The 25,869-nt window shown below is 46.6% G+C and overlaps 1 protein-coding gene across 18 annotated transcripts in view; it reads left to right on the plus strand.

The window, feature by feature from the left end:
• The window catches only part of LOC110495394 (R3H domain-containing protein 1), a 52,376-nt gene that overhangs the window by 12,946 nt on the left and 13,561 nt on the right, over positions 1 to 25,869 (plus strand). For 6 of the 18 annotated variants that reach the window (XM_036951643.1, XM_036951641.1, XM_036951637.1 and 3 more), the window contains exons 2-17: positions 468 to 697; positions 6,473 to 6,764; positions 9,931 to 9,975; positions 11,688 to 11,783; positions 16,255 to 16,351; positions 16,855 to 16,993; positions 17,138 to 17,278; positions 17,474 to 17,582; positions 17,957 to 18,052; positions 18,188 to 18,213; positions 19,644 to 19,697; positions 19,788 to 20,005; positions 21,428 to 21,775; positions 22,622 to 22,767; positions 23,101 to 23,208; positions 25,415 to 25,675. In XM_036951643.1, the coding sequence (XP_036807538.1) occupies positions 6,525 to 6,764; positions 9,931 to 9,975; positions 11,688 to 11,783; positions 16,255 to 16,351; positions 16,855 to 16,993; positions 17,138 to 17,278; positions 17,474 to 17,582; positions 17,957 to 18,052; positions 18,188 to 18,213; positions 19,644 to 19,697; positions 19,788 to 20,005; positions 21,428 to 21,775; positions 22,622 to 22,767; positions 23,101 to 23,208; positions 25,415 to 25,675 (2,124 nt within the window). In that variant the 5' untranslated portion in view covers positions 468 to 697; positions 6,473 to 6,524. Of the gene's footprint in view, positions 1 to 467; positions 905 to 6,472; positions 6,765 to 9,930; positions 9,976 to 11,687; positions 11,784 to 16,254; positions 16,352 to 16,854; positions 16,994 to 17,137; positions 17,279 to 17,473; positions 17,583 to 17,956; positions 18,053 to 18,187; positions 18,214 to 19,643; positions 19,698 to 19,787; positions 20,006 to 21,427; positions 21,776 to 22,621; positions 22,768 to 23,100; positions 23,209 to 25,414; positions 25,676 to 25,869 lie in introns of those variants that run through there. The other 12 variants (XM_036951638.1, XM_036951646.1, XM_036951644.1 and 9 more) reach the window with 12 other exon arrangements.

Raw genomic sequence — 25,869 nt, forward strand, 5'->3', positions numbered from 1 at the left:
GAGAATCTGTTACAGCCCGTCTGTTACTGTCCATGTGAAGCGTCCATGTGGGAAATGACATGTCTGTCAGTGTCCTCTCCAAAATTGGTATTCTAAATATCAGGGTTTTGATAGTGTTATCTTCTGTTTTTCACGGCTGTTATTCCTGAATATGTAAAGCTGCTCTGTTTTACATAACTGGCACGACAGAGTGGGTTTAACACGACCCTCCATGCACCCAATGGCTCTGATGGATGAAACCTGTTTTACACATAGGCATGCACAGCCACAATATCGCTTTCTGTCTCTTTCTCTGTCTCTCTCTCTCTCTCTCCCCATTTTTCTCTCTCCCACTCACACACGTGATATCCCCTGGACTCTGTCTGTCCATGTCAGCCCTGTCACTGTCAGCGACCTATAACCCCGTTCCATCAGTGTTCTCTAAGGGTCCTGACCCCCCTGACCTCTTTCTTCTCTCCCTGTGACAGGTCTGTGATGGCCATGAGCAGCTTGGAGGGCAGTGCCACCGAGGCCGTTCAGATCTGGACACCAGAGACTCCGAGCTGGTGCTAAGGACATGGGACTCTCCCTCAGAGTTAGCGACAGGCCCAGCAGCACGAGACGTTACAGTGACAAACCGGCGGTGGCGCAGGACTGCTGCCCTCAGAGCCTTCTCAACCCCTGCAGGACTTCACCACCACAGGCCCAGCAGCTCCCAGTAAGTAGCTACCCTCAGAGCCTTCTCAACCCCTGCAGGACTTCACCACCACAGGCCCAGCAGCTCCCAGTAAGTAGCTGCCCTCAGAGCCTTCTCAACCCCTGCAGGACTTCACCACCACAGGCCCAGCAGCTCCCAGTAAGTAGCTACCCTCAGAGCCTTCTCAACCCCTGCAGGACTTCACCACCACAGGCCCAGCAGCTCCCAGTAAGTAGCTACCCGTAAGGTGTATAGGCCATTGGGGGACCGGGGGGAAATTAAAAACAGCGTTGACATCACTCCAGTCGAGAGACTGACAGATATTACAAATCAGCAATGCTGCACTTGAGTAGAAAAGATTCCATTTGTGTGCTGGAATAACTTAATAGATGTGGACCAGCCTGGTGTTTTTAGTTATTTCTCTTCAAGATGACCATTTTTGATCTGCCTCTCAGCCAGTTTCCACTCAGTATTCAGTAAAATAACTAAAATAGCAATGCACACTGCAGAACAAAAGAACAACATACATTTAGTTATTGAAGAGCGAGTTTAAAGATGTGAGTGAGAGGAGCAGGTTTTGGGGAGTAACTGAAATAGAAATAAAAAATAAAGAAAGAAATGCATTTAGACACCTTTCGGTTTCTCAGTGACAATAAATTCACCATTGAAAAAAGGTGTTTCAGTTTGTTTCACCTGAGAGAGTCTGATCACCAGTCAGAGACCACTATGATGACACACCAGATGATGACCACCAATCAGAGACCACTATGATGACACACCAGATGATGACCACCAATCAGAGACCACTATGATGACACACCAGATGATGATCACCAGTCAGAGACCACTATGATGACACACCAGATGATGACCACCAATCAGAGACCACTATGATGACACACCAGATGATGACCACCAATCAGAGACCACTATGATGATACACCAGATGATGACCAATCAGAGACCACTATGATGACACACCAGATGACCAGTCAGAGACCACTATGATGACACACCAGATGACCAGTCAGAGACCACTATGATGACACACCAGATGATGACCACCAATCAGAGACCACTATGATGACACACCAGATGATGACCAGTCAGAGACCACTATGATGACACACCAGATGACCAGTCAGAGACCACTATGATGACACACCAGATGATGACCACCAATCAGAGACCACTATGATGACACACCAGATGATGACCAGTCAGAGACCACTATGATGACACACCAGATGATGACCACCAATCAGAGACCACTATGATGACACACCAGATGATGACCACCAATCAGAGACCACTATGATGACACAGCAGATGACCACCAATCAGAGACCACTATGATGACACACCGGATGTGTTTGATGGATCCTTTTCTAAAAGTCGGTGTGATGCGTTTTACATCATTCCTGCTATATTTCTGTATTTTGGAACTTCTGTATCTTGAAAATTGTATTGCTTATATACAAAACATTTAGTCAACAATGGACAAATGAAACAAATGAAGGGGAAGTAATCCAAAAATAACAGAAAATAATCAGATTACGTTACGGAGTTTGGGTAATCCAAAACCTACCTTACTGATTACAATTGTGGACAGGTAAGGTGCCGTTTTCAAGGGATTGTTACATATATGAACTATTTGGTTGTAATATCAGCACCTCTTAAAGAGCAGAGTCAGAACAGCACATCCCATTATTCCATGTTCATCTCTATCAGAGTTCTACAGCAAGGAACTGCATGCTTTTCATCAGTAAACATCAACTGGTCATTTAACTCACAGTATCGATCAATATTGGCCACCATTAATTGGATTTGAGTGATCTAAAATAAGTGAAATATACAGTGGGGCAAAAAAGTATTTAGTCAGCCACCAATTGTGCAAGTTCTTCCACTTAAAAAGATGAGAGAGGCCTGTAATGTTCATCATAGGTACACTTCAACTATGACGGACAAAATGAGGAAAAAAATCCTGAAAAGCACATTGTAGGGTTTTTAATGAATTTATTTGCAAATGATGGTGGAAAATAAGTATTTGGTCACCTACAAACAAGAAAGATTTCTGGCTCTCACAGACCTGTAACTTCTTCTTTAGGAGGCTCCTCTGTCCTCCACTCGTTACCTGTATTAATGGCACCTGTTTGAACTTGTTATCGGTATAAAAGACACCTGTCCACAACCTCAAACAGTCACACTCCAAACTCCACTATGGCCAAGACCAAAGAGCTGTCAAAGGACACCAGAAACAAAATTGTAGACCTGCACCAGGCTGGGAAGACTGAATCTGCAATAGGTAAGCAGCTTGGTTTGAAGAAATCAACTGTGGGAGCAATTATTAGGAAATGGAAGACTTACAAGACCACTGATAATCTACCTCGATCTGGGGCTCCACGCAACATCTCACCCTGTGGGGTCAAAATGATCACAAGAACGGTGAGCAAAAATCCCAGAACCACACGGGGAGACCTAGTGAATGACCTGCAGAGAGCTGGGACCAAAGTAACAAAGCCTACCATCAGTAACACACTACGCCACCAGGGACTCAAATCCTGCAGTGCCAGATGTGTCCCCCTGCTTAAGCCAGTACATGTCCAGTCCCGTCTGAAGTTTGCTAGAGAGCATTTGGATGATCCAGAAGAAGATTGGGAGAATGTCATATAGTCAGATGAAACCAAAATATAACTTTTTGGTAAAAACTCAACTCGTTGTGTTTGGAGGACAAAGAATGCTGAGTTGCATCCAAAGAACACCATACCTACTGTGAAGCATGGGGGTGGATAGATCATGCTTTGGGGCTGTTTTTCTGCAAAGGGACCAGGACGACTGATCCGTGTAAAGGAAAGAATGAATGTGGCCATGTATCGTGAGATTTTGAGTGAAAACCTCCTTCCATCAGCAAGGGCATTGAAGATGAAACGTGGCTGGGTCTTTCAGCATGACAATGATCCCAAACACACCGCCCGGGCAACGAAGGAGTGGCTTCGTAAGAAGCATTTCAAGATCCTGGAGTGGCCTAGCCAGTCTCCAGATCTCAACCCCATGGAAAATCTTTGGAGGAAGTTGAAAGTCCGTGTTGCCCAGCAACAGCCCCAAAACATCACTGCTCTAGAGGAGATCTGCATGGAGGAATGGGCCAAAATACCAGCAACAGTGTGTGAAAACCTTGTGAAGACTTACAGAAAACGTTTGACCTCTGTTATACCCTTTGTTGGCAATGACAAAGTATTGAGAAACTTTTGTTATTGACCAAATACTTATTTTCCACCATAATTTGCAAATAAATGCATTAAAAAATCCTACAATGTGATTTTCTGGATTTTTTTGTGTACCTATGATGAAAATTACAGGCCTCTCATCTTTAAGTGGGAGAACTTGCACAATTGGTGGCTGACTAAATACTTTTTTGCCCCACTGTACTTGCCTAATACGAGTGGTTTTAGGTTCATTTCCCATCCTTTGTGGGCTCTGCCTGTCAAGCAGCAGAAGGGCGAATTCGCCGATGTACTGTTATCTGATATTTACTTTTCTAGCTACCTGATGATAATGTTTACATCGCTAGCTACCTGATGATAATGTTTACAGCGCTAGCTACCTGATGATAATGTTTACAGCGCTAGCTACCTGATGATAATGTTTACAGCGCTAGCTACCTGATGATGATGTTTACAGCGCTAGCTACCTGATGATGATGTTTACAGCGCTAGCTACCTGATGATAATGTTTACAGCGCTAGCTACCGGTAGACCTAATGTAGTTTTTCTCTCATCAACCCAGGCCTATCTAGTGAAGTTGGCTAACACTATCCCCTTTCAACATTGTTAATAAGGGTTTAATCAGGATTGCTGCTGATAGACGACATTGACTGAGGGACCACATCAAATTGGCTAGTTGCCTAACAACAAATAACGTCAATATGGCGAGTTAACAAGTTACCATTCAGGGGATAAACTAGATGGCTGTATTGGAATATCTATAGTAGGGTTGGGCGGTTTCCAGATTCATCCTCATACCGTCCTTCTCTCACACCGTGATTTACGGTACTACTGGCTTAGTACACAAAAATGCAAAGAAGCCCATTGGGCGTCTATTAGCAGAATAACAACATAATTAGCACAAGTAACAGCAAAATATTGCTAGCAAAATATGCTAACGAGTGCAAACGAAAATAAACAAATTGCGAAGGCAGGCAATGCAGCTCATAAAGTTATACATGTGGAGGTAGGAGCTACCGAAATGATATGTTTGAGTTTAGACATTTTACAAACGAAACATTATTCATTTGCATAAAGTTTTGACGGCATGCTTGTCTGAAGGACACGGTCTGTGTGGCGTCGCTAGGGCAACGGGCCCGCGCTGTTCTGAGGAGATGGGGAGAAGCAGACGGCCCAGAACGGAGAGGAAATCAAGCTGCAGTGGCAGCTGTACAGATAACTCATTCAACGGGCTTTGACACCTCAAACACAGCAGAAAGCTCACACAATATGATGCACCGTGACGTTATTCATTCAGCCACGTACTTAGATAACGAGCAAGTTAATCTTAGGTGTCGCCCTAATGCCGAAAGATAACACTTCCTGTGTTTTGTAAATGTAGATCTACAATGCTTCTTATTGTAATGTCTGCTCGGCATCAGACTGATTTCGTTCTTCAGTTGCACTTCTTCACTCAGAATGGCCGTTTGTGAATTCTCATCTATCAGCAGATTGTGCTTTGACTGATGTGAGACTACTGTTCTCCAGTACTTTTCTCTGGGTAGCCAGCCTACTGCTCTCCAGTACTTTTCTCTGGGTAGCCAGCCTACTGCTCTCCAGTACTTTTCTCTGGTTAGCCAGCCTACTGCTCTCCAGTACCTTAAACGGCACACAGTTGTCAATGGTTTAGAGGAGCTGGTGGTCTCCTTGCCCATCAGCAGTCAAATGGAACGTTCCACACTGTATTGGGGCGTTGTATTGATAACTGCCTATAGAGAGGGCCATGGGGTCACGGAGGCACTCTGAACATTCTGGAATCCACGGTGTCAGTGGTATTTTTCTATAGCCACAAGCTCTGTCCTCCAATAGTACTGGCTGTCTCACAGGCTCTTTCTCAATGCGTCTTTCTGGGATTCTTCTATCCTCAAAATGGATTGGTCACTCCCCTCTGACCTTCTCCGTCATGGGGTTTGAGAAGGAATCAAGGAAAGTTAAATTGAGACAGAGGCACAGAGCCACAGTGTTAATGTCAGAGACTGAATCAGATGGGGCCTCTCAACCTCTAATTAAAATCATTAATCACAGCTCTCATAAACCAGATGTCTCTTTCCCTAACCCTCTTCTCTCTATGATGTCTCCTTCCCTCTTCTCTCTAGGATGTCTCCTCTATGATGTCTCCTTCCCTAACCCTCCCCACCCCTCTTCTCTATGCTACTGCTACTGCAAGAGACACTTGCTGCATAATTAGGCCACATTATTACCAAAAACCACTGCCCTGTCACTGTCCCTGCATTAGCCCCATTACAGTAGTCATTAGATTTCAGATGTTCTAACTAATAGACTTTTACAATATGTCTCTTTAGCCCATATTTTCTCTATGTTCTCTGTAAATGCATGATATTTCAATGCCCATGTTTTCTCTCTCTCTATTCTCTGTAAATGCATGATATTTCAATGCCCATGTTTTTCTCTGTCTCTTCTCTGACTGTAGGTGTAAGATGTATTTTGATGTAGCTCTAATGGAAAATTATTTGCATTTTGATTAGTAAAATCCCAGTGTCTCTCCATCGTCTGTCTCTTTCTCCATCTCCAGGACCCCAGTAACAGCAGTGTTGTATAGAGACTCTCTGTAAGCTGTGCGTCTGATGAGGATGTCTGATCCTGTTACTGTAAAGGACATCAGTAGGACTGACACCATGAAGGTTTGTGAGGCTGGAGTGGAGCTGGAGGCAGCAGACTGGACCGGCACCACAACATTAGGAGCAGACAGCAGACGGAACGGTGTGAAGGACAAACCCAAACCGGCTGGGAGCCTGGTGCCGGAACACAATGCCACCGGTCACCAAGACGGAAGCTGCTGTGACAACAAGAGGGAAACATCACAGGTAAACACCCCGGTGTAAACATAAACAGAGCCTTTTAGTGTGGACCAATGAGAAGATCACTTTTCCATTATATAGCCTTTTAGTGTGGACCAATGAGAAGATCACTTCCATTCTATAGCCTTTTAGTGTGGACCAATGAGAAGATCACTTTTCCATTATATAGCCTTTTAGTGTGGACCAATGAGAAGATCACTTTTCCATTCTATCACAGACACAATTTGAACATGTTTTACCAACAATGTAAATATGGTAATATAATTTAACTATGGTAATGTGATTGAGCTCAGGATCAGTCATTAAAACACTCTAATGTAACAGCTAAAACAAGTTGGTGGAAGAAGATGTGCTGATGCAGTGCAGCAAAATGTTTCTTTGTCTCTGGGTTGGAGGTAATGTTGACAGGCAGCAGAGAGAGTATTGTCTCTGGGTTGGAGGTAATGTTGACAGGCAGCAGAGAGAGTATTGTCTCTGGGTTGGAGGTAATGTTGACAGGCAGCAGAGAGAGTATTGTCTCTGGGTTGGAGGTAATGTTGACAGGCAGCAGAGAGAGTATTGTCTCTGGGTTGGAGGTAATGTTGACAGGCAGCAGAGGGTATTGTCTCTGGGTTGGAGGTAATGTTGACAGGCATCAGAGAGAGTATTGTCTCTGGGTTGGAGGTAATGTTGACAGGCAGCAGAGAGAGTATTGTCTCTGGGTTGGAAGTAATGTTGACAGGCAGCAGTATAAATGGGAAGCAGGAGAAGTGAAAGTGGTCGGTGGCTGGCGCCCCAGCCAGACTGAAGAAGACAGATAATCTGGATCTCAAATCCTGGCTTATCTACAAACTTCCTGTGTGTCACCCTGAGAGAGAGAGACTGAATGGGTGCCGGATGGGGGGAGAGAGGGAGGGGGGTGCACTTCTCTGTGTGTCTCTCCTCTGTGACTTTGCCACCATCTGCCCCTGCCACGTTCTCTTTCTCAGGCCAGGTACCTTGTAGTGCAGACGTCAGCGTTTCCTTCTCTCTCCTCTCTCTTTGTCCCTTTCCTTTCTGCCCTGTTCAATTATCTGATCTACTGGTGCGTTCACACCTACTGTCTCACACACACACACACACACACACACGCCACTCACTGTCTCTAAGGGTCATACACATGCCTTGAAATGGTCCATTTCCATCTTTATTTCATTAATGTTATCTGACCCTCCAGCGCAGCGGGGAAAGGAACTGTCCTCTGGTTGGTTTTAGAGGACGGGGCCAGGAGAAGAGGGGGAGTGTGTGTGTGTACAGACGGTGTCTCAGCAGAAGCCCGAGTGGAGCATGGAGCCTGCCAAGCCGTTCTGTCTAAATCAGACTCAGCTTTCGTCTCTGACTCTCTAGGACCTCTCCCTGTACACACACACACGAAGAGCAGAGGCATTGAGATGTCGTCCCCCGCTGCTTCCTGCTCCTCTTCAAACTCAGAACACTTCTCTTTGCTCTAGTCTACATGACAGGAAAATGGTCTGAGAGAGAGAGCTGTGAAACTGGGTCTGAGAGGGATGTGAAACTGGGTCTGAGAGAGAGGGATGTGAAACTGGGTCTGAGAGAGAGGGATGTGAAACTGGGTCTGAGAGAGAGGGATGTGATACTGGGTCTGAGAGAGAGGGATGTGAAACTGGGTCTGAGAGGGATGTGAACCTGGGTCTGAGAGAGAGGGATGTGAACCTGGGTCTGAGAGAGAGGGATGTGAACCTGGGTCTGAGAGAGAGGGATGTGAAACTGGGTCTGAGAGAGAGGGATGTGAAACTGGGTCTGAGAGAGAGGGATGTGATACTGGGTCTGAGAGAGAGGGATGTGATACTGGGTCTGAGAGAGAGGGATGTGAACCTGGGTCTGAGAGAGAGGGATGTGAACCTGGGTCTGAGAGAGAGGGATGTGAAACTGGGTCTGAGAGAGAGGGATGTGAAACTGGGTCTGAGAGAGAGGGATGTGAAACTGGGTCTGAGAGAGAGGGATGTGAAACTGGGTCTGAGAGAGAGGGATGTGAAACTGGGTCTGAGAGAGAGGGATGTGAAACTGGGTCTGAGAGAGAGGGATGTGAAACTGGGTCTGAGAGAGAGGGATGTGAAACTGGGTCTGAGAGAGAGGGATGTGAAACTGGGTCTGAGAGAGAGGGATGTGAAACTGGGTCTGAGAGAGAGGGATGTGAAACTGGGTCTGAGAGAGAGGGATGTGAAACTGGGTCTGAGAGAGAGGGATGTGAAACTGGGTCAGAGAGAGGGGGATGTGAAACTGGGTCTGAGAGAGAGGGATGTGATACTGGGTCTGAGAGAGAGGGATGTGATACTGGGTCTGAGAGAGAGGGATGTGAAATGTGGTCTGAGAGAGAGGGATGTGAAATGTGGTCTGAGAGAGAGGGATGTGAAATGTGGTCTGAGAGAGAGGGATGTGAAACTGGGTCAGAGAGAGAGGGGTGTGAAACTGGGTCAGAGAGAGAGGGATGTGAAACTGGGTCAGAGAGAGGGATGTGAAACTGGGTCTGAGAGAGAGAGATGTGAAACTGGGTCAGAGAGAGAGATGTGAAACTGGGTCAGAGAGAGAGGGATGTGAAACTGGGTCAGAGAGAGAGGGATGTGAAACTGGGTCAGAGAGAGGGATGTGAAACTGGGTCAGAGAGAGAGGGATGTGAAACTGGGTCTGAGAGAGAGGGATGTGAAACTGGGTCTGAGAGAGAGGGATGTGAAACTGGGTCTGAGAGAGAGGGATGTGAAACTGGGTCAGAGAGAGAGGGGTGTGAAACTGGGTCAGAGAGAGAGAGATGTGAAACTGGGTCAGAGAGAGAGAGATGTGAAACTGGGTCAGAGAGAGAGGGATGTGAAACTGGGTCAGAGAGAGAGGGATGTGAAACTGGGTCAGAGAGAGAGGGATGTGAAACTGGGTCAGAGAGAGGGATGTGAAACTGGGTCAGAGAGAGAATACATTTTAATGTACATAGTAGTCAGACTCTGGGTCTAATTTCTCAGACAGGAAGGTGTTTGAATCACGAGGGTGAGAATTCATCTTGGCCCAAAAAGGGCTGCTCCTCGTGTTTTGTCACGTGTATGTACGTATGTATTCAGCCTTCCTGTTGTTCTGGACCACAATATTCATTAACCTTGTAGTCTTGTTAGCTAAACGCCTTCTTTTTGTGGACCGTTTGGGACAGCAGCCGTCTCCTGTATCAGCTGGCCAGTCGGTGAGGGGCTCTAAGGTACAGTCTGCCTGGCAACCACCACATACATTATCATTTTATCTCAGGTGTTTCTGCTGAGAAGACGGATTTATCCCATATGTCTTATTATATATTTGCCTGCTGTTGACTTGGTTCTTGTGATGTAGTGAACAGAGGGGTTCATACTCATTCCGTGGAGGCCCTAGTGTCAGAGGGTTTGGGGTTTGTCCTTTCAGTTAAGACCTAGACAACCAGGTGAGTGCAGTTCTTTACTAATTAGTAACCTTCATTTATCAATCGAGTACAAGGGACCTGCAGACACTCTGCCCTCCGTGGAATGAGTCTGACACGTGATTTAAGTCATCCCTTTAAAAACATCCCGTGGAATGAGTCTGACACGTGATTTAAGTCATCTCTTTAAAAACATCCCGTGGAATGAGTCTGACACGTGATTTATGTCATCCCTTTAAAAACATCCCGTGGAATGAGTCTGACACGTGATTTAAGTCATCCCTTTAAAAACATCCCGTGGAATGAGTCTGACATGTGATTTAAGTCATCCCTTTAAAAACATCCCGTGGAATGAGTCTGACATGTGATTTAAGTCATCCCTTTAAAAACATCCCGTGGAATGAGTCTGACACGTGATTTAAGTCATCCCTTTAAAAACATCCCGTGGAATGAGTCTGATGCGTGATTTAAGTCATCCCTTTAAAAACATCCCGACTTGTGGTGCTGCGTTAGTATTATTTATCTTAATTTGCATGATGTTCAGATGTTTAAACTGACTTATTTACGATGTTTACTGACTTATTTACGTGTTTGCTAACCATCACGTTAGTTACATGCATGGATTGGATTGGATTGGATTCACCCAAGTCATTTTGAGGTCTGAACATGGTCTGTTGGTCGTGATTGCTTGGTGCTTGCTAACCATCACGTTAGTTACATGCATGGATTGGATTGGATTGGATTCACCCAAGTCATTTTGAGGTCTGAACATGGTCTGTTGGTCGTGATTGCTTGGTGCTTGCTAACCATCACGTTAGTTACATGCATGGATTGGATTGGATTGGATTCACCCAAGTCATTTTGAGGTCTGAACATGGTCTGTTGGTCGTGATTGCTTGGTGCTTGCTAACCATCACGTTAGTTACATGCATGGATTGGATTGGATTCACCCAAGTCATTTTGAGGTCTGAACATGGTCTGTTGGTCGTGATTGCTTGGTGCTTGCTAACCATCACGTTAGTTACATGCATGGATTGGATTGGATTCACCCAAGTCATTTTGAGGTCTGAACATGGTCTGTTGGTCGTGATTGCTTGGTGCTTGCTAACCATCACGTTAGTTACATGCATGGATTGGATTGGATTCACCCAAGTCATTTTGAGGTCTGAACATGGTCTGTTGGTCGTGATTGCTTGGTGCTTGCTAACCATCACGTTAGTTACATGCATGGATTGGATTGGATTCACCCAACTCATTTTGAGGTCTGAACATGGTCTGTTGGTCGTGATTGCTTGGTGCTTGCTAACCATCACGTTAGTTACATGCATGGATTGGATTGGATTCACCCAAGTCATTTTGAGGTCTGAACATGGTCTGTTGGTCGTGATTGCTTGGTGCTTGCTGGCCTTTACGTCCTGGTTTGTATTTTTACTTGGTCGGTTCGCGTTTTGAAATGATCAACGCACGTCACCTAAAGGAATATATTTTAACCGTTGTCAATATACTGTACTCTCCCTCAGTCCAGGGCCAAGGTAAAGTTAGTACGGAGCCTGGCTGTCTGTGAAGAGTCCTCTCCTCCCTTTCTAACTGCACACCAGCTGACACCAGATCCTCAGGTAAACCTTTAGACACACACACACACACACACCTCTCTGGGTAAACCTTTAGACACACACACACACACACACCTCTGGGTAAACCTTTAGACACACACACACACACACACACACACACCTCTGGGTAAACCTTTAGACACACACACACACACCTCTCTGGGTAAACCTTTAGACACAGACACACACACCTCAGGGTAAACCTTTAGACATACACACACACACCTCTGGGTAAACCTTTAGACACACACACACACACACACACACCTCTGGGTAAACCTTTAGACACACACACACACACCTCTCTGGGTAAACCTTTAGACACACACACACACACACCTCTCTGGGTAAACCTTTAGACACACACACACACACACACCTCTGAGTAAACCTTTAGACACACACACACACCTCTGGGTAAACCACCAGACGACTCCTTCTACCCCATTAGCTGTGGCTCATTTCACAAACGTCACTCTGCCTTCTCACTGGACACACACACGAGCCAGAAGCTAGAGGGCCTCGCGTTTCATCCAGTCAGCACTAACTTCATCAAAACCACGAGGGTGTTCTCCACCACCAGACGTTGTGTGTGTCTGTGCCTGTGTGTGTGTGTGTGTGTACCTGCGGTGTGTGTGTGTGCGCGCGTGTCCTGTATTACTCACATCCATCTTAGAGAAGATTGTATTTTCACGTGTCAGAACATGGAGTCCTGTGGATTGATATAGTTGAATAGTAAGGTTGTCACTATGATGTCAGGCTTCCTCCAACCCATTCCTTTGTCTGTCAGCACCACTCAAACATGTCCTTGGCTAATGGTGTTTGAAGTGATATAGGTTATTTTGGGGGGGGTGGTTGTCTTTCTATGTTAAGTTGCAATTTTTTTATACCAATTATTTTTCCTTGAGTAGAAATGTTTCCTTGGTGTAGACGAGAAATGAAATGATTCTACTTCTCTGTAAAGATGCATTGTCCTTGCTGTGAAACCGGTTACTAGGAAACCCTGACTGGGTGTTTAAATGGATAGACTTCCTTGAACTAGTGAGATTTAACCCCCTCCCTCTGAGTTCTATTCAGTCCTCTTTCACTCTTCACTCTTATCTATCTTTCTCTTCTTCCTCCCTCTCTGTTTCTCCTCTTTCTGTCTTCCGCTCTCTCATTCGCCGTCTCTCCACTGACGCTCCCTTCCTCACATCTCTTTCTTTGTTGCGTTCCTGTAGTAATATTAGTTCTTTTGTTAACCAGTTGTGCTGAATAACTACAGCAAAGCCTCCCTGAGAGGCAGAGGATATCTTATTTTTCTTACCTTTTTATTTAACTAGGCAAGTCAGTTGAGAACAAATTCTTATTTTCAATGACGGCCTAGGAACAGCGGGTTAACTGCCTTGTTCAGGGGCAGGACAGATTTGTACCTTGTCAGCTGGGGGATTTGATCTACCAACCTTTTGGTTACTGGCTCAACGCTCTAAACCGCTAGGCTACCATTATATCACTAATGTAAACATTACATCTACCTTCCAGAAACCACTGGCTCCTAACTTCTTTACCCAGTTGCCTCTATCCTGAAGTGGTATTTAATTTAAGCTTCTTGCAGCCAGCACTCTGAATCTGTGTTCCAAATGGCACCCTATTCCCTATGGGCCCTGGTCAAAAGTAGTGCCCTATAAAGGGAATAGGGTATCATTTAGGTCGCAGGCGGAGTTTCAGTGTGCTGTTCAGCTTTTAGCTCCTCTCTGCCTTTTTGTACTAGTGTTGAATAGTGAATCAGAGCAGGGAATGAAGCGCAGCAGAGATTAAGATGAGTAGTGGGGTGAAACCAAGGTCAAGGCTGGGATGCTGAGAAGGCCTTGAAACACACACAACTGGAATGATAGGAATGTACATTTTTCATTCAAGTGAGTACTGTCAAGTGGTTGTTATATTCTCCATGCTCGCTAAGCCTTACACATTTAACAATTCATATTTTAGTAGTTTAGCAGACTCTTATCCAGAGCGACTTACAGGCACAATTAGGGGGTTAGGGCAAGGGCACATCAACACATTGTTTTTCACCTAGTCAGCTCGGGGATTCGAACCAGCGACCTTTCGATTACTGGCCCAACGCTCTTAACCACTAGGCTACCTGCCACCATTATAAAATATAATCATTCAAGCGAGTGTCAAATGGCTGTGATATGAGGGGCTCCCCCCCCCCCCATTCTAGTTATTGTATTTCTATGCTTGTCTTACAACAAGTCTTCCAAAGGGAGTTCTTTCATGTGGTACAATAAAGGCAATGATTGATGTGAAGGTGTGGAAGGTGAGACAGGCTTTCTATTGGATGGATGTGAAGGTGTGGAAGATGAGACAGGCTTTCTATTGGATGTGTTCTCTTCCCTCAACATAAAGCAGATCTATATTGGACTCTCAGTATTCACTCCTCTGTAGGTCCATGTACTGTTAGTGTTTGTTTAGTCACATCATTGTAATGTCAAAATGATGTATGATTTTCAGGTGTTTAAAGATGAAATAAAACGATGTTAATCGTTGTGATGTAATTGCCGAGGTGATTATCGTACGTAGAGGAGGAAGGTTTATCACTCTGTGCAGCACAGGGTTTTAGCTGAGCTGTTATTTGAAATTAAAACGGTGCTCTCGTAGTAAATCGGATGTTTTGTTTAAATGAGGTCGGTCGGCGTGTACTTGTTTTTCACAAACTAAACCCTGTAAAACCCTTAAATATGTTTTCATTAACTTCAAACCAAGTGTGCGATTGTGAGGATAATTAGATGCTGTGAGGGGGGAGTATTTGATCCCCTGCTGATTTTGCACGTTTGCCCACTGATCAAAAAATTATCAGTCTAATTTTAATGGTAGGTTTATTTGAACAGTGAGAGACAGAATAACAACATAAAAATCCAGAAAAACGCATGTCAAAATTGTTTTAAATTGATTTGCATTTTAATGAGGGAAATAAGTATTTGATCAGAATAGTTTTATACAGGTAAAGAGCTGAGATTAGGAGCACACTCTTAGGGAGTGCACCTAATCTCAGTTTCTTACCTGTATAAAAGACACCTGTCCACAGAAGCAATCAATCAATCAGATTCCAAACTCTCCACCATGGCCAAGACCAAAGAGCTCTCCAAGGATGTCAGGGACAAGATTGTAGACCTACACAAGGCTGGAATGGGCCACAAGATCATCGCCAAGCAGCTTGGTGAGAAGGTGACAACAGTTGGTGCGATTATTCGCAAATGGAATAAACACAAAAGAACTGTCCATCTCCCTCAGCCTGGGGCTCCATGCAAGATCTCACCTCGTGCAGTTGCAATGATCATGAGACCGATGAGGAATCAGCCCAGAACTACACAGGAGGATCTTGTCAATGATCTCAAGACAGCTGGGATCATGGTCGCCAAGAAAACAATTGGTAACACACTATGCCGTGAAGGACTGAAATCCTGCAGCGCCTGCAAGGTCCCCCTGCTCAAGAAAGCACATAAACATGCCTGTCTGAAGTTTGCCAATTAACATCTGAATGATTCAGAGGACAACTGGGTGAAAGTGTTGTGGTCAGATGAGACCAAAATTGAGCTCTTTGGCATCAACTCAACTCGCCGTGTTTGGAGGAGGAGGAATGCTGCCTATGACCCCAAGAACACCATCCCCACCGTCAAACATGGAGGTGGAAACATTATGGTTTGGAGGTGTTTTTCTGCTAAGGGGACAGGACAACTTCACCGCATCAAAGGGACGATGGACGGGGCCATGTACTGTCAAATCTTGGGTGAGAACCTCCTTCCCTCAGCCAGGGCATTGAAAATGGGTCGTGGATGGGTATTCCAGCATGACAATGACCCAAAACACACGGCCAAGGCAACAAACGAGTGGCTCAAGAAGAAGCACATTAAGGTCCTGGAGTGGCCTAGCCAGTCTCCAGACCGTAATCCCATAGAAAATCTGTGGAGGGAGCTGAAGTTTCGAGTTGCCAAACGTCAGCCTCGAAACCTTAATGACTTGGAGAAGATCTGCAAAGAGGAGTGGGACAAAATCCCTCCTGAGATGTGTGCAAAGCTGGTGGCCAACTACAAGAAATGTCTGACCTCTGTGATTGCCAACAAGGGTTTTGCCACCAAGTACTAAGTCATGTTTTGCAGAGGGGTCAAATACTCATTTCCTTCATTAAAATGCAAATCATTTTATAACATTTTTGACATGTGTTTTTCTGGATTGTTTTTGTTGTTATTCTGTCGCTCACTGGTCAAATAAACCTACCATTAAAATTATAGACTGATAATTGCTTTGTCGGTAGGCAAACGTACAAAATCAGCAGGGGATCGAATACTTTTCTCCCTCACTGTATGTAGTGCACTACTTTTGACCAGGGCCCATAGGGAATAGGCTGCCATATAGGATACAGACTTAATCATGGGGATATTGCTAGTAGCTACCACTGAAGCTTTTATTTCTTACTCTTCAAATTCACATCCAGATATCCCAGTCCTTTGATAAGGAGGAGCTGTCTGCCAAGGAGGAGAAAGAGAAGGTGGAGAAACCAGAGAAGATGTCCAGGAAAATGCTGTCAAGAGGTGTGTGGGAGAGTTGGCGGAGAGGTTGATTATCTTTGTGTTGAAAATAGCGAGAGAAAATATAATGGCCATCGCTGCCTTCAGACAGACACGGTTGTGTGTTACAATACAGGACCTTGGAGACATGTTGTGAGCTTTAGTCTAGAGAACTAATCAACTGATTCCGGAACATGGAGCTCTCTGAGAAATCTAATATAGAATCCTAGGAGACTATGGGTGCGTTCGTAAATTCACTCTGGCTGTCTACTCCCGGTTTCAGAGCACTCACGTTGGAGTGTGCCAGAGCGCACAATAACCCATTTTTTTTATTTACTCATGCACAACACCCGTTGAATATGAATATATTATATATGACCATTGTAAACGTAAGCCCAATTAGTGCATTCGTAGTATTCAGACCCCTTGGACTTTTTCCCACTTTTGTTACAACCTTATTCTAAAATGAATTCAATTGTTTTTTTCCCCTCATCAATCTACACACTACCTGGTCCTCTTGTGTCTAGATTCCAGCCAGGACTACACAGACTCTACTGGAATAGACCTGCATGAGTTCCTGGTCAACACTCTAAAGAACAACCCCAGAGACAGAATGATGCTGTTGAAGTTGGAGCAGGACATTCTGGATTTTATCAGTAATAATGAGTAAGATATTTAATAAATACATTTATTGATTGATTTAATGTATTTTTATTCATTTATAGTTAATGCAATTTTATTCAAATTCAATTCTATAGTTGTATTATTTTAGCCTTTCAGTGAAGCTCATTCAGCTCTTGTGTTTCCTAGAAGCCAGAAGAGAAAATTCCCTCCCATGACTTCGTACCATAGAATGCTGCTACATCGAGTGGCTGCCTACTTTGGCATGGATCACAATGTTGACCCCACTGGGAAGTCTGTCATCATCAACAAAACTAGCAATACAAGAATGTATGTTTTTCAATTGATACCAGTCAGTTTTAAAACATTTTAAAATACATTATTACTAAATCACAATAATACATTTTATTACATTCTATGAAGCTTAAATACATAAAATTGCTTTGAAAGTAGAAAGTATGTATTTGGTGTAGGTTTCCCCCCCCACTTCTCTAAACTTCCAGCAATGTAAATTGTCTTCCACAGACCAGATCAAAAATTCTCAGAACACATAAAAGACGACAAAACGGATGATTTCCAAAAACGCTACATTCTCAAAAGAGACAACGCCAGCTTCGACCGGGAAGACGGCATGGTAGGCCGTTTCTGTGTTCCAATCAAATGTCACGTTGTGTCCCAAATGACACCCTATTCTCTATATAGTGCCCTATGGGCCCTGGTCAACAGAAGTAAAGTATATAGGGAATAGTGTTCCATTTGGGATGCATCCTCAGCGATATGTCTTTGAGAGGTTGACAATCTGGTGCTTCTGGCTAGGCTAAGCTGTGCGGAAGCTGCTGGCTAGGCTAAGCTGTGCGGAAGCTGCTGGCTAGGCTAAGCTGTGCGGAAGCTGCTGGCTAGGCTAAGCTGTGCGGAAGCTGCTGGCTAGGCTAAGCTGTGCGGAAGCTGCTGGCTAGGCTAAGCTGTGCGGAAGCTGCTGGCTAGGCTAAGTTGTGCATGTGCTTGCAGATACGAATGCGCCTGAAAGACGACAGGAGAAGCAAATCTATCGAGGAGAGGGAGGAAGACTATCAGAGAGCCAGGGACAGGATATTTGCACCAGATGTGAGATTTTGGCTAATCAATTTAGATTAATGATGCATTTGTGTTTATTATGAAGTAAAATATGGATAGGCTTTATGGACTGCAAATTACATGTAAGTAAGACATTCAAATAGATGTATTTTTTTTGTTCCACAGGGAGATCATTTCCATCTAGATGGAAGGTAAATATCATTCACATATCAGTCTAATTTGACACTTACAACATTTGTCTGGTTGGTTCAACGTGGACGGTTTGTCTGGCTGGTCCAATGTGGACGGTTTGTCTGGCTGGTCCAACGTGGACGGTGTGTCTGGCTGGTCCAACGTGGACGGTTTGTCTGGCTGGTCCAACGTGGACGGTTTGTCTGGCTGGTTCAACGTGGACGGTGTGTCTGGCTGGTCCAACGTGGACGGTTTGACTGGCTGGTCCAACGTGGACGGTGTGTCTGGCTGGTCCAACGTGGACGGTGTGTCTGGCTGGTCCAACGTGGACGGTGTGTCTGGCTGGTCCAACGTGGACGGTTTGTCTGGCTGGTTCAACGTGGACGGTGTGTCTGGCTGGTCCAACGTGGACGGTGTGTCTGGCTGGTCCAACGTGGACGGTGTGTCTGGCTGGTCCAACGTGGACGGTGTGTCTGGCTGGTTCAACGTGTACGGTGTGTCTGGCTGGTCCAACGTGGACGGTGTGTCTGGCTGGTCCAACGTGGACGGTGTGTCTGGCTGGTCCAACGTGGACGGTGTGTCTGGCTGGTCCAACGTGGACGGTTTGACTGGCTGGTCCAACGTGGACGGTGTGTCTGGCTGGTCCAACGTGGACGGTTTGTCTGGCTGGTCCAACGTGGACGGTTTGACTGGCTGGTCCAACGTGGACGGTTTTACTGGCTGGTCCAACGTGGACGGTTTGACTGGCTGGTCCAACGTGGACGGTTTGACTGGCTGGTCCAACGTGGACGGTTTGACTGGCTGGTCCAACGTGGACGGTTTGACTGGCTGGTCCAACGTGGACGGTTTGACTGGCTGGTCCAACGTGGACGGTTTGTCTGGCTGGTCCAACGTGGACGGTTTGTCTGGCTGGTCCAACGTGGACGGTTTGGCTGGTCCAACGTGGACGGTTTGTCTGGCTGGTCCAACGTGGACGGCTTGTCTGGCTGGTCCAACGTGGACGGTTTGTCTGGCTGGTCCAACGTGGACGGTTTGTCTGGCTGGTCCAACGTGGACGGTTTGTCTGGCTGGTCCAACGTGGACGGTGTGTCTGGCTGGTCCAACGTGGACGGTTTGACTGGCTGGTCCAACGTGGACGGCTTGTCTGGCTGGTCCAACGTGGACGGTGTGTCTGGCTGGTCCAACGTGGACGGTTTGTCTGGCTGGTCCAACGTGGACGGTTTGTCTGGCTGGTCCAACGTGGACGGTTTGTCTGGCTGGTCCAACGTGGACGGTTTGACTGGCTGGTCCAACGTGGACGGTTTGTCTGGCTGGTCCAACGTGGACGGTTTGACTGGCTGGTCCAACGTGGACGGTTTGTCTGGCTGGTCCAACGTGGACGGTTTGTCTGGCTGGTCCAACGTGGATTTGATACCCTTTGATAATGTTGCATGGTCATCTCCCCATGCAGGAGCCCTGATGAAGAGGCTTGTATCAGCACTCAACAGAGGCGGCAACTCTTCAGGTACTTCCTTTCTGTCACAGATCTCTCTCTCTCTCACACTCACTCACTCACACACACACACACATATCCACCCATTCCTTGTTTCCTCAGACTAGGGGACGGGCGGTCAGCCAGCAGTAGACAGAGCAGCTCTGAGAATGACCCCAAGAACTGTGATGCCCGGCCGTGGAGCAGCACTGATTCAGACAGCTCCAACCGTAACCTGAGGCCGACCATGACCAAGGCCAGCAGCTTCAGCAGCATCTCTGTCCTCATCAGAGGAGACAGTACAGCCAGCAGCAAGAGCACCGGACGCCTCTCCAAAACAGGCAAGTAATAGGGGGAGGGTGGGGGGGGGCACTGGCTCATGCACACGTAGTCAAATGCACGTGCGAAGTATCGTGTCCAGTCTGCTTTGTTCCACAGCATAGTGAAGCACCTGTTTTAATAACAGAATGAACCCTAAGAATGGAAAGAGAAAAAAAAGTGTTCTGTGTCCACGACTACAAGTGTGGTCAGTCACCCTTAGACAATGTGATACACTAGTTTCTGACTGACATGAGTTGGAATTGGTCCTTCGCTGTGTGTCTGTGTGCACCATCCCTGTTTAATACAGGCATACTGGGGGAATGGAGACTCTGTTTTCTGTGTTTATGCTGTTTTGGTTCTTCCTCGTTCCTTGTCTTTTCGATCATCTTGTTGTTGTTGTTGCTGCTGCCTCTGCTCTGGAGGCGTTTCCTCTTGGTTTCGTGTGATTCCATTTCCACAGTGCACTGACTGCGCCAGACAGACAGCTTTTTCTGCTAGAGTTTTTTTCTTTAACGTTGTTTTTACGAAGACAGGGCTCACTTTGTGCCGCACAACATCAGCTCTGCTGCTACTGGGAGGCCATTTTGTGTTCCTGTTCGCTCTGTCCCGTGGCTCATCTCTTCTGCATGCAGTGCATGTCATCTTTTTGTGTTCTTTGGCATCATTTCGCATCTTTGGTTTTAGCATCTTTGGTTTTAGCATCTTTGGTTTTAGCATTTTTGGTTTTAGCATTTTTTCTAATTTTGTTACAGTTTCCCCAATTTCTTTAAGCGCTGGCTGTTTTAGTTTGTGTAGAAAACATGAAGAATGATGGTCATCACAATTCTGAATTCATTGGCTTTTACTGTTGGCAAGACAGAGAGACGTGTTTCTCTCCTCTCCAGTAATACGTCCAGAGACCCAACTGGAGCCCAGTTTTCCTCTTTTCTGTCCAGATTTCAAAGCTCCTGATGGCTTTGCTTTTGACATGAAATATTAGAGGTTTGCGTACGTGCCAGAAGACCAGCTTTGACGTTCTACACCAGGAAAAGTTGTCTGTGGGTTGCATTACTGACAAACTAATAACATGTTTGTGGTTATACTATGTGGACCACTTAAATTACACTTTGTGGGCATCTTGCATGAGCCCCTATCGAGGGACAAATATCACCTATAGCCAATGAATTCACTCACCGTGTGTCCCACTTTTGAATGGACCAATGGCTATGCTGCTTCTACCCCTGTTACCGCAGAAGTGACCAATAGCTGTCGTCCTTGTACCCCTGCCCAGAGGCTGGCTGTGCATGTGTTACAAGCCACTGCCTCTATTTTTACTTTTTATTTAACTAGGCAAGTCAGTTAAGAACAGATTCTAATTTACAATGAGGGTTACACCTATAGGACGCCTTTCTTGATCCTCTCTGTAGGACGTTTAGTGATCTTTTCATCCCTCCCTCCTCTAGGTTCTGAGTCTTCTAATAGTGTAGGGTCTTCTACGAGTTCCATCTCTCGCCCCCAAGTACTCCACCTGCCTCTCCATGTCCCAGCTGCTCTATCCCAGGCAGCCGGCCCTGTCGGGGGCCCCAGCACGGTGCTACCTACACCCTCCTCCTCCTCTGCGTCCTCCGCTGCCACGGCCCCCAGCAGTAGTAGAGCTTCTGTACACTGTGATCGGGGCAGCAGGAACGGCCCGGCGCCTGCATCCGGCCCAGCGCCAACCCAGGCCACTGCTAATGCTACTAGTTACTATTTGCTTCCTCCGGAAGCCACAGGGATACCGCCTGGCAGTATACTGGTCAACCCACACACAGGTTGGTATCTTCTGATCAGGGTTGTTCCTCGTCCCTCAGTTCATATAGGCTGGATTGGCTCGTCTCTGTGTGCTGTCTTTATTTTGGGTTTGATGTGATGTTTTATTCCTGGTTGGTTTTGATCATAGTTCTTGTAAAACAAACTTCTTATCCAGTCTATAAGTCTGTCTGCTCTTCTCTTAGACTGTTGCTGAAATTTACATAAACTACATATTTTGTTTTGGGTCCAGATTGAATGGACTAAGGGAGTTGGTAAACTGTGTGTATATTCATGGTTTAGTCATTATTCAGGATACATGTTACTATAGCATAACTGCTATTGACTAAATTATACTCAAATGTCCTACACTGTCCTATACTGCAGGGCTGTCCAACCCTCTTCCTGGAGATGTACTGTCCTGTAGGTTTTCAGTCCAACCCTCTTCATGGGGCTCTACTGTCCTGTAGGTTTTCAGTCCAACCCTCTTCCTGGAGATCTACTGTCCTGTAGGTTTTCAGTCCAACCCTCTTCCTGGAGATCTACTGTCCTGCAGGTTTTGGCCTGAAAACCCACAGGATGGTAGATCTCCAGGAATAGGGTTGGACTGAAAACCCACAGGATGGTAGATCTCGAGGAAGAGGGTTGGACTGAAAACCCACAGGATAGTAGATCTCGAGGAAGAGGGTTGGACTGAAAACCCACAGGATGGTAGATCTCGAGGAAGAGGGTTGGACTGAAAACCCACAGGATGGTACATCTCCAGGAAGAGGGTTGGACTGAAAACCCACAGGATAGTAGATCTCAAGGAAGAGGGTTGGGCAGCCCTGGTCTACAGTGTATCTAAGTTTGTTGTTCCCCACCTGCAGGCCAACCCTTTGTGAACCCTGACGGCAGTGCTGTGGTCTACAACCCCTCGATGACCTCACAGCAAGGTGGGAGGAGCCAGCAGCCCTTGGCCCCTCCCCTACCGCCCCCAGCCCCGCACCAGCCAGCCAATCACGTCCTCTCCCAGGTCAGTCAATGAGTCGACAGCTCATGTATCCCTTCTTTCTCCAGAAAGCCCATTCACTCCCTGCATGCAGTCATTTCTTTACTCTACCTGTTCTCAATTAATATAGTAGATTAGAATCCATCATTTTTAATTCATGCCTCCTAATTTCCCAGAGAACATTCATCATCTACGAGCTAGGGCTGAGTGAATTATCCAGATATCAATCAGGTTCAATTAATTGTGATATTAATCAGCCGGCTCTAGTTCCTCCTATTCAATCACCTCTGACTTCTTAACTTAATGGAGGTCTCTCTCCTCTCTTTCCCTCTGTTCTGTCCTTTTCTCCTCCTTCAGCCGGTTCGGCATCTCCAGCCCTCTGCTCCACAGCCGATCCAGTACTCAACCATCTCTTACCCTCCTCCTCAGTTCCTGCCACTCTCCTCTAACCAACAATACACTTTGGTACCTATCAATCCTCTCTATCTCCCGCCTGTCTGTTTCTGTCCAGTTCCCTCTTCAGCACCGTGTCACTGTAATTAGGTGATCTTTTATAAGACATGGTCGTGTGTTAATTCCAGACGTGTATATTTCTATACAGAATCTTTGATGTAATGTATGATGGGAAGCCATCTTTATCTGGGAAGACTTTGTGATTGAAGAAGTGTTCAGCAGGGTCCTGGGTCATGTTCATTAGGCAGAAGACATTTGAAACCAGCAGTTTATCCAATGGGAACCCAGAACCTTTGTTTTCTGTTGCAAAATGTCTTGCAACTGAGTGCTTGTTGAACATGACCCTGTTTGCCCTGTGACCCAGTTCGGTGGAACAGGACCCTGTTTGCCCTGTGACCCTGTTAGGTGGAACATGGCCCGGTTAGGTGGAACATGGCCCGGTTAGGTGGAACATGGCCCGGTTAGGTGGAACATGGCCCCGTTAGGTGGAACATGGCCCCGTTAGGTGGAACATGGCCCCGTTAGGTGGAACATGGCCCCGTTAGGTGGAACATGGCCCCGTTACCCAGTTAGGTTGAACATGGCCCCGTTAGGTGGAACATGGCCCCGTTACCCAGTTAGGTTGAACATGGCCCAGTTAGGTTGAACATGGCCCAGTTAGGTTGAACATGGCCCAGTTACCCAGTTAGGTTGAACATGGCCCCGTTGCCCAATGAAGAATTTGTTCTTAACTGACTTGCTTAGTAAAATAAAGGTTAGATAAAACAGCCCTATCGGGCCGCGTTCTGTTAGGTAGACTAGATCGGGCCGCGTTCTGTTAGGGAGACTAGATCGGGCCGCGTTCTGTTAGGGAGACTAGATCGGGCCGCGTTCTGTTAGGTAGACTAGATCGGGCCGCGTTCTGTTAGGGAGACTAGATCGGGCCGCGTTCTGTTAGGGAGACTAGATCGGGCCGCGTTCTGTTAGGGAGACTAGATCGGGCCGCGTTCTGTTAGGGAGACTAGATCGGGCCGCGTTCTGTTAGGGAGACTAGATCGGGCCGCGTTCTGTTAGGGAGACTAGATCGGGCCGCGTTCTGTTAGGGAGACTAGATCGGGCCGCGTTCTGTTAGGGAGACTAGATCGGGCCGCGTTCTGTTAGGGAGACTAGATCGGGCCGCGTTCTGTTAGGGAGACTAGATCGGGCCGCGTTCTGTTAGGGAGACTAGATCGGGCCGCGTTCTGTTAGGGAGACTAGATCGGGCCGCGTTCTGTTAGGGAGACTAGATCGGGCCGCGTTCTGTTAGGGAGACTAGATCGGGCCGCGTTCTGTTAGGGAGACTAGATCGGGCCGCGTTCTGTTAGGGAGACTAGATCGGGCCGCGTTCTGTTAGGGAGACTAGATCGGGCCGCGTTCTGTTAGGGAGACTAGATCGGGCCGCGTTCTGTTAGGGAGACTAGATCGGGCCGCGTTCTGTTAGGGAGACTAGATCGGGCCGCGTTCTGTTAGGGAGACTAGATCGGGCCGCGTTCTGTTAGGTGGTAGATCGGGCCGCGTTCTGTTAGGTGGACCAGATCGGGCCGCGTTCTGTTAGGTGGACCAGATCGGGCCGCGTTCTGTTAGGTGGACTAGATCGGGCCGCGTTCTGTTAGGTGGACTAGATCGGGCCGCGTTCTGTTAGGTGGACTAGATCGGGCCGCGTTCTGCTAGGTAGACTAGATCGGGCCACGTTCTGTTAGGTAGACTAGATCGGGATGCGTTCTGTTGTCCTCCTTTCCTGACCTGCTTTCACCCAACACATCCCTCTATGGCTGATTTACTGACAGTTTGTAATCATTAATTCAATACCAGATGTTGAATAATCCATGAGTAGATACGCTAAACTTCCAATTTCCTGCCACTGAACAGCTTGTCATAGATGACCTAGACTGAGGTAGCCTACTCTGGTGCTATAAATACCCCGTTTGGGTTCCCTGGGTGGTGTTCAGCATCAAACGGTAGAAAACTGATTGAAACGGAGTTAGACGACTAGAACTTGGCTCCAATAAGACACGTTCATTTTATGTTTCAAAATGTTTTGCTACGGTGTGCCCTAATAAATATGACCCTAATGATTTGGTCCCTGGTCTTGATGCACGTTGCCTCTGGCCCTGTCTGTTGATTTGATTGGATTGGACCATTATAAAGGACTTGTCCAGACAGTACACATGTTGTTTTCAGCATTGTTCTCTCCCCACAGCAAGAAGGGCTGGCTGCCCAGTTCAGCCAGATGAGTGTGGTGCGCCAGGCGTCCAGCGACGTCACTAACGGCGGCCCCCACCCTGCCATGTACCCCTCGGGCCCTGTGGTGCTCCAGGCCCCCCTGCAGCACCAGCAGACTGGCTACATGGTGGCCCCTCCAGGGGCCCCTGTGGTGGGGCAAACCCAGGCCTACCCCGGCCCTGCACACCCTATGAGCCAGCCGGTCATGCAGCAGCAGCAGGGCTACATGCCACAGCAGGTACAACAGTTAGTCACTCACATGGTCAGTCAACACACCATCTCATGGCATCGTCTACTTCCTACCTACTTGTTGGTCTCAGTCTCCTTCAGTAATATCAGTGATCTTATCCAGAGATGATCACAATCTAGATTGACCTCAGATCTTCTCTGAGAAAAGTGTTCAGAATCCAAGGTGACCAGAGAAACTCTTGT

The sequence above is a fragment of the Oncorhynchus mykiss genome, chromosome 18, assembly GCF_013265735.2.
Source record: "Oncorhynchus mykiss isolate Arlee chromosome 18, USDA_OmykA_1.1, whole genome shotgun sequence".
Taxonomy (NCBI): Eukaryota; Metazoa; Chordata; class Actinopteri; order Salmoniformes; family Salmonidae; genus Oncorhynchus; species Oncorhynchus mykiss.